At 40.5% G+C, this 9315-nt stretch overlaps 1 protein-coding gene across 1 annotated transcript; it reads right to left on the bottom strand.

Annotated features, from left to right (window-relative positions):
- Positions 1–558: 558 nt before the first annotated feature.
- Positions 559–8062, bottom strand: LOC140913904 (alpha-1-antiproteinase-like). Its single transcript, XM_073350712.1, is given in 6 exon segments — positions 559–750; positions 2471–2620; positions 5424–5509; positions 5512–5691; positions 7407–7638; positions 7640–8062. Coding segments are annotated over 6 exon segments (1263 nt in total).
- Between the last annotated feature and the right edge of the window lie 1253 nt (positions 8063–9315).

Here is a 9315-nt window from a genome sequence, read left to right on the forward strand (position 1 = left end):
TGAGGTAAAGGGCCACCTGGGTCTGGGAGGGACATGGGGGCCTGAGGCAGGTGAGACACCGGCCAGTAGGAGGCGCTCTGTACACTGGAGAGCTAATTCCTGAGATGACCAACAGGAGGCACCACACCAGTGAGTCTCGCTTGTCTACAGTCAGAATGAATTATGTTCTTAGCTCTCCTGCTTAGAGTCAAACCTCAGGTGGTCTATGGAATTCATTTGTGTAAAGTATTAAAATATGGTTCCCTCAACTGGACGTTTACCTTGTTTTTCCAGGATGTGGGTGGGCTTAGCACTTTAAAAAAAAAACCACTTAATCCTAAACCAACAAAGACTTTGGGGTGGGTAACAGTGTAACTCTTTGCACAAATCGCTTTCTAGTGGATGAAGAGATCCCAGGCTGCTTGTAGGTAAGGAGTTATCACATTCCTGCTTTATTTGTTTGGAAATATATGTTAATCAACATTTTTATATAGTTACTAGTGTCAGCTGATGTACATGAGCACATCAGAATTTACCAGCCGTAAGTACAAGGGGTATGACATGTACAGCAGTGACGGATTATTTTTCAGTAGGGTTGACAATTTTCCCCAGGAAGAGCAAGCTATCGGTGCTTCGATCAATAATCATCATCAGGAAGAGCCTGTCGAATTGAATGACCGGAGGAAGAGATGTAGGAACCATTTCTATGACAGTGACTGCTGCTGCTTCAGTGCCATTCTCATGAACATTCAGCAGGGCCTTGTGAACAGCCTGCAAGGAAACGAAGCAAACATTACAGTCTAAGCACAGAAAAGTGGGCAGTGGTTGAAAATGAACACGCTCACTTTTAAACCAGAGCTCTTTGGAAAATCAGCTGTTAAGACATGGGCCCAATAAGAGCAGGACTGATGGAGCACAATGGAAGAAATACAGACAGCATTCCCAATGCGTTCATTAGGAGCTTTGTCTGTGTAAGTAAGTACTGCAGGGTTAGGTGCATCAATATTAAAAGACTGAGCTGGAAGAATCAAATCACTACAAAGGGTATCTCCTATTCACTACTCCTCAGCACAGACGAATAGTCTCTCAGAATCTGAAATAGATGTCTAGTGAAGAATTAATTTACAGCAGAAAATTGGATTAGATTCAGGAGAAATGATGACCTCAGAGAGAAAGGAACCAGCTAGCTGAGCTCCAGGTATCCATTCATATGTCTAAGTTCAAATAGTGATTGATTTCTTTGTAAAAAGTTCTGTATTTGGAACTCTCTGTATTGTGCCTAATGTGATCTAAAGTATATTCTTTGCCAATGTTGGTTTAAATTGGAGATTATTGTGGGTTATTATATTTTAGTTGTCAGTAATAGTTAAACTCTTTTTCTGTGTGCACTCATGTGTCTTCATAGTGTCTGGAAATATTAAAAATTTACCACAGTGTTAGATGTAATGAACAAACGTTATCTGTGATGAGCAAGTTATTGCGTCTTTCTAGGAAAGATAGCTTTTCTCAGGTCCACTCCTGCCTACATTAATAGCACTGGGAGTCTTGCCAGTGATCTCTACGGGAGCAGGATTAGGTCATTTATAGTTATAAAATATACACATTTTAAAACAATGGGCCAAATCCTCAGCAACTGATGACATCATAACCAGCTGATGAATGAATCTCAGGATAGTCTTCCCAGCCTGTGTCCTAAGACGCAAGTCTTGGGGATAAGCGGCATGGCTAAAGTTCCTCTATGCCCAGTGAGCCCTTGACATTGGAAGGCCCCTTGGGGGCCTCTCAATAGACAGCCTGAGTTTGAATAACCATCAGGCTGCTCTAGTTTATGACTAAGAATGTGATTATGTCACTCTGGTCACCACTGTCAAGAAATCTGAGTTTTGCCATTTTATTTCAACTTTTCCAGGACAGTGATGACGTTTTGTGGTCCCTTGAATTTTAACATTTATATGGACCCTGCTGCCAAGCATTACAGTTTATTAGTTCAGTTTGATCTAGTCCTCTTTGAAATGGGAATAGATAAAAGTGAACTAATGAACTGTTAATGTTACAGTTGCTGACAAAAGTAATTTAGCCAACTGTCAATGCCCAGCAGCAGGGTCCACACAAACAGGTGGTTAATTCACTTTGATCAACTGCTTTGGGTTAACAGTTTGTTAGTTTGCTTCGACTTCGTCCCATTTCAAAGATGAACGAACAACTGTTATTGTGCATCAGCAGGGTCCACACTGTTGCTCTGACCATTGTGCAAAATTACCTATTTTTTACCATGACTGTGCTGTGAATGATGCATAATTTTACTGTGACAAAATTGTATCCATATTTATGACCTATCTACCAGCTCCATAGTTATCAGTGTTTAAAAATAGCATGAGGGTAATGATGACCATATGCCAAGCTGTACTGAACATAGCTTAGACACTGCCCAGGGTGAGGGTGATTTAGGTGCAGACAAATCCATTTACACCACCTCTGTTTACAAACTTACTTTTGAAACCTTCAGCCTGGGATTCTCAGTGATTCCAGACAGATTAGCATGGTCCTCCAATACATCGATCACACCCAATCTCTTGAATATCTCTTTGATGTCATAGGAGCCCAAAATCGAAAATTTTGGAATGTACAGTTCTATTCTTCTGTTGAAGGCAATATAAGATAACCCTGTGGAGTACCTGCTAGATAGCGATGCCTGAAATAGTTCTTGGGAATGCCAAGAAGTCCACTGGCATTTTTTACGTTCTTTTGGGAGCAAATCCAGTCCCCAGTGCTCTGGCTGTAGAGAAACCCTTGTCAACATAACTGACACCATTCTTCCGTGAAGCGTGAGGCTGAATTGGGAGGGCCATGTAGGGATGTGGTACCTCTATATAGTAAACAACCCCGTTCAGTGCAAATTCCTTTTACAGCAGTACAGAGGATTGGGTTCCTCCTGAGGTGCAGCATCTGGGATGGAGGGACTTGCCACTGCATGGATTCTCCTATTTCTCACCCTTTGGGGGGGGCACCCAAGAGCTTACTGAGCATGAGTCTGAAAGGTGTTTTTATGGAGCAGCTCTGCAGCTATTCTACAGCCCAATGGGACAGAGGGGGGATGTTCTAACCACCTGCCGCCTTCCTATCGGCTCAGCCTCTAAACCCGTTACACAGCCTGATACTAGTCTCTGGTTTTCCCTCTTTGGAATAGTACATGAGGATCGTGAATCTATTGAAGAGATGAGACTTCTCATAATCCCTCTGATCATTCTTCTGGGCAGTGAGGAACACTTGAGAAATTGCTTCCTTTCCAAAACATCCATTCCATAAGGTTGCATCAATATCTTTATTCAACAGACTATTACTGTTCATGGCAAGGAATCAAAGAAGTTGGAGATGGAAAACACCCATTTTGGCCATCTTGTCTATTCCCCCTGCCCTGCTCCCTGACAATGAAGGTTTCGACCTTACAATATACATTTGAGTTCTTTATCCTGTCCAGTTCTAATTCTTTTTTAAAATTCTGTCATGTCCTTAGGGCAGTGTTTCCCAAACTTGGGACACCGCTTGTTCAGGGAAAGCCCCTGGCGGGCTGGGCCGGTTTGTTTACCTGCTGCGTATGCAGGTTCAGCCAATCGTGGCTCCCACTGGCCGCGGTTTGCCGCTGCAGGCCAATGGCGGCTATGGGAAGCGGCGGCCTGTACGTCCCTCAGCCCGCGCCGCTTCCCGCAGCCCCCATTGGCCTGTAGCGGCGAACCGCGGCCAGTGGGAGCCACGATCGGCTGAACCTGCGGACGCGGCAGGTAAACAAACCGGCCCAGCCCACCAGGGGCTTTCCCTGAAAAAGCGGCGTCCCAAGCTTGGGAAACACTGCCTTAGGGAGACCCTTCCTCAGGCCTCTTTGTTAAGTAATGTTTCATGATATTTGGATTACATTTTCTTTTCCTTGATTTCACGCCTAATTATTTTCCTTTGCTTACCACTCCTACTACTTGCTGCTGCAGGCACTGAATCAACAGCAGAAATCCCATTGATTTTAAGGATGCTGGACCAGAGCCTGTATCACTAAGCAATTCCTGTCTCTGCTTGATGTTTGCTATTTCTCTGTGTGCCCAGAGCAATGAAATTTGGGGTGTGCAAGTAAAATATCAACACCTGCATCATGATAAATGGTGAACAAGTAGAATTTGTATTGGGCCCAATAAATTCCCATGGGTATTTACAATGCTGTCATCAGCCTTAGTCATCATTTGCCTGCATTGTGCATATTTATGCATTTCCTCTTAAAATTCTTCTCTCCAATCACTGTTTATTTTTTCTGACTTCTCTGATTTCCCAAGACTCATTGACATAGTTCTGGAATTAAGGTGCCCAGCACTGAATTATGTTTCACTGTACACGCAATCTCAGCAGTGCTCTGTAGCCCCTGGAATCTCTGCATATGCAGCTCAATATTACATTGGTTTACTTTTGCTGTCACCTCACATTGCAAATTTATTTCTCATTTCTTTCTGCTCTCACCTACATTGTCTTCAGCAATACTGATTTCCAGCTACCTCCCTCCCTTTGAACATCTGTATCTTGGATTATTTTTTCCTGCTGAATTAGCGTACATTTTTCCAGATCAAGTCTTTGTGTGGAATAGCCTGCTGAACTCCAGGCAGACATTATAGCCACATTCCCTGGACCTGATTCTGCTCTCACTTACATCAGTGAGAATCAGGAATAACTCACTGAAGTCAATGGAGTGACACCACTGTAAAATAGGTGTGAGATCAGAATCAGGCCTACCCTGTTTTTTTTATCTTGTCATTTGATACAAAAGCGTGAGTCCCAGCCAAGGTGTCAAAGTGTTTTACAAATATCAGTGAGTTAAGTCTTACAATGGCAGCTAGATGTCATCCTCCACCTTTTTAAGGATGGTGTAACTGTGGCAGTGTAAAGGTAAGGGCTCAAGAATAAGTAGAAAGTCTCTGGCAGAAATGGGAATAGCCCCTAGATCTCCTGACTCTCAGTCCTGTCCCTTAACCACAAGACCATCCTGATTTCTATGGCAGTGCCTACTTGTTGAAAGTAAAAAGCATCACAGCTTTATTTTTGTTTTGTTCTTTATGGCCATTGCATCCCTGAAACCTCCAATGAGCCAATATAATGATACTGTGGCACCTAGTTTAATTTTGTCTACAATTTGGATTCTATTCTATATCTACAGTAAAACATCCAAGCAGAAAATAAGCATTACCTTTGTTTAAGTGACAGGTTTCAGAGTAGCAGCCGTGTTAGTCTGTATTCGCAGAAAGAAAAGGAGTACTTGTGGCACCTTAGAGACTAACCAATTTATTTGAGCATAAGCTTTCGTGAGCTACAGCTAGCTCACTTATGCATCCGATGAAGTGAGCTGTAACTCACGAAAGCTTATGCTCAAATAAATTGGTTAGTCTCTAAGGTGCCACAAGTACTCCTTTTCTTTGTTCAAGTGATTTTACCCATTTAAACGCAGTTTCTTTCAACAGAGCATCCTCCACTTGCTTCATTTTTCCTTTATCAGGCAGATAAATAATGCTGTAGCATTTCCATTATAAGGTATTTCCACCAGCTGACAAGACAACTCCTTATCATAGTGACTGTTATAATATCCATCTCGGGTCATCGTATTTACTTTAAATGATGTTTTCCTATCCACAAAAAAGTCTGCTTTATGGGTGAGCGAATCGCTGAAAGGATTTTTCCAGTAGGCTGTGAAAGAATGCAATTGACTATAGTGTGAAAGAGGATTTATTAGTATAAACCACACTAAATCAAATATAATGAATCTATATTTATAGATTCAAGGTAACTCAAAGTCAATTTTCCTAAGGGGATTTTTGTTTCCCATCATGTTAGTAAGACTCTTTCAATAGTATAATGAGCACCTCTAATGTGTTGAGACTTTGTATGGGCTGTTAAAAGTTCTGAAGAAAACCATGAAATGAAATTAAGTAATCCTGTTATTTTCTTCTGAGTTGTATTTTTGAGGCAGTTCCACATGAGGCTGCTTTCTGACAATTTACAGGTAATTAATGTTTTTTTTTCTATGAGTTTTAAACTTTTAGAGCAAGATTCACATGGGGAATTTAGGTGTTGCAATGCATCGTTATTTAGGTTCTTGAAGAGAAAAAGGGAGAATATTTTTCCTTTGATAGCTTATGTGTCTCCATAAATAGAGCAGCTGTTAACATGATTTCTCTCTTGTGATTTCTAGAACAAGTAGTTTTGGACTAAATCTCACAAATTAAATACAAAATTATTTGCATTTCCATAGCTTAAAGCCTCTGAAAGAGCTATAAAAATATTAAGGAGCTAAGCTTCAGAACACCCCTGCAAAGGAGGTATTACTATCTTCACAGTACAGATGGAGAAACCAAGGTACAGTGAGCTTATGTGACATACCCAAGGTTGCACAGCGAGTCTGTGACAGAGGTGGAATCAGAACTCATATTTTAGCCATAGCACCATCCTTTCCCTCCACTACACATTACCAGGGCAATGCTTGAGACACCCACTCAAGTCTGGTCTTGCATAGAAGATAATGGTTACGCTGTTTTCTAATTTACTTTTAAATCATCATGACTCAGTCATTGCTATATTGAGAACAGAATCACCCCACCCTTGATAGGATTAACTAAAATACCAGGATTTTTTTTCCCACAACTTTAACAAGATTTAGGAGGTAGTTACTGTTCAGCTGAATACCATTCCATTTTAAGAGGTTGATTTCCAGGCCTTAAAATCACCTTTTCATGTGTTCTGTGTACATTTGCTCAACATATCTGACAAATCACTAAGTAAAGTTGTTTATCAAATACACATTCAATTTGGATTCCAGATACTGCAAGATTTTAAAGAAAATGTCCCTACTCTTTTTTGCAAAGAATGGATAGGTGCTGTTTTCTCTCCTTATATAACAGCGCAAGAAGTCCCCATAATCTGATAGGTGTACGGCCACCATCTCCTACCAAAATGAGAACGTGCATGTGATTACAACAATTCACGAAGAGACTTAGCCGTTAATTTTTCTGCATATTTCATATTGGATCATGAAATGAATGGCAGAACAAATTTTTCAAACATGAATACATAAAGCCAGTCACAACTGACCTGGTCTTCAGATATCCTGAGCACTGTAGCCCCCATTGACTTCAAAGAGAGTCTAGTAGTTCTAATAATGTCACCACTTACATTTAGGTGCCTAATTATGACTTAAGGGGCCTAATGGCAGATACCAAGTTTTGACATTTTTTCATATAATCCTCCTGGAAAAGCTTTCCAGACATAATTATTTTCAATAGGCCTAACAATCTGTTAAATACATTTTAAAATGATTGGGGATTTTTGTGTTTTGTTTCAGATTACAAATCAGACACTGAAAGTTTATATTGTCAATAAGTAGTCATTGGTATAACATGTCTCGCCTTTAAAGTAAACATAGTTGACAAGAACTATTAGAGTGAGTGGATCAAGACCCTGGACTAAGTTTGCAATTTTCCCATGGGTTTTCTTCTCTATACGATCATTGATCTCTTTCTCAGCCTCTGGAGAATTCTGGAAATTACTGGGAAAAGCTTCTGCGTCATATAAGCTTTTGATGTCATCCAAAAACTTCTGTAGCAGTATCAGTTTCTCATCAACAAAAAGGGCATTTCCCCAGATTCAGCTGGACCTCACTGTCAGGACGGTTTAGCAAGTGAATGAGATCATGAAAACCTTCATGTATCTCCTTCTCCTCAATCTCTGTCAGGTTAAAGGCGAGTCCTTCCAGAATCTGAGTCAGTGTGGTTGATTTAGCACCTAGAGCCACCATGGCTAAAACAGTGGAGATGCTCAAAGGAGAGAAGAAAATATTCTTCTCAACTGAATCTGATGTAACCTGCTTGTAGAATCTAAGTGCAAAGTCAGCATTGCTGGGAGCTATTTTGGAACAAGCTGGTGGTTTGCTTTTAGGATTTCCTTCAACACTGGGATGATGTTCCTGGGCCTTTGTGTCATCATGGTGGTCAGGGTCATCATGACAATGGACAACTGCAAGAAGTCCAACAAGTAACAAACACAGATAAAGGGTTGGCTTCATTTTCCTTTGGAACAACTCTATGAAGAAAGAATGAAAGTCATTATATCTATGGACTAGTGTAATGAAATTGTTCTTTTTCCATGTAAAATTAGACCTAGTGATTATTTTCCAGATATTATTTTTCCTGTTGTCTCACTCTGCTATTACTGATGCATTTAGAGAGGGTCCTTCCCCTTGCTTTTCTTGCAATTCTCAGATATTTCTCCCCACCTCCCTTCAAGTCAGTAAGCCTTCAAGAAACTGGAGGCTTATGGAAAGGAAAGGGGATTGGCCTTATTAGACAGTCAGATGTGAGACAGCTATGTCCATCTTTGAAGTCAGAGAAAGGGAACAAGTGAGGTAGGCATGACATTTTTAATCTGAATCTGAATAGAGTGGACAGAGAGGGACCATGTCTGGAACAGTTTATTTCCTCTGAAACAGTTCACCCACCCTTGTCTTTAAGAACCATCATGTTTGTTAGTATTAATAGGTTTGTAAAAAGGTGCATATCAAATTATGTTTGTCTTTCTATAACAGCACAGCTATATCAAAACCTTTCTAATGATTCTGTAACAATAAAAACCATACTGGGCTCAGTTCTCCCCTATTCCTGAGCCCCACTTGTGACATATGAAGCAAACAGTCATGGGGAGCTAGTTACAGCTCCCTGAATCAGAACCAACTTGGGCCACATATGGGTTAGAGTAGCAGCTGGGCTACTCTATCTCATACAAGTGTCACATTGGAATAGTGGAGATCCATGACCCCAGCAACTGGATCTGCATAAACAACAGATTTTTTGTGTGTGTGTGCTTCACTGGCAATTCAAACCAAAAATAATTTTTTTAAAAAATTTTCAGCAAGTCAAAATTGTAAAAAATGGCTCCCGGTCAAGATGTTCTTGTCTGATTTTGAGCATTTTAAATATTTTAATAATAAAATTAAAGTACATTTTGAAACAAAGCTGTTGTAAACTGAAAAATCTAAATGTTTTGCTTAGAAAACATTGAAACAAGATGTTTTGATTTTTTTTCTCATTTCCTTTTTTTTTTCTGACTGAAACAGGGAGGCAAAACTGACATGAATTCTCAATGTTTTTCTCTGCAAACCAAAGCACAGTAACTGTGGGCATATGCAGCAGTTTCACACAGACTCTTTGAAATGTTTTTGGAAACAAGCCCACAACTTCTAGGTTTCTTTCAAGGGGGAAAAAAGGCCCGAGTTCTAAAATTCACAGGCATTAGTTGCAAAGGCCTATCCACCTGCCTTAA

This window comes from Lepidochelys kempii, chromosome 6 (assembly GCF_965140265.1).
Source record: "Lepidochelys kempii isolate rLepKem1 chromosome 6, rLepKem1.hap2, whole genome shotgun sequence".
In the NCBI taxonomy this organism is placed as follows: domain Eukaryota; kingdom Metazoa; phylum Chordata; order Testudines; family Cheloniidae; genus Lepidochelys; species Lepidochelys kempii.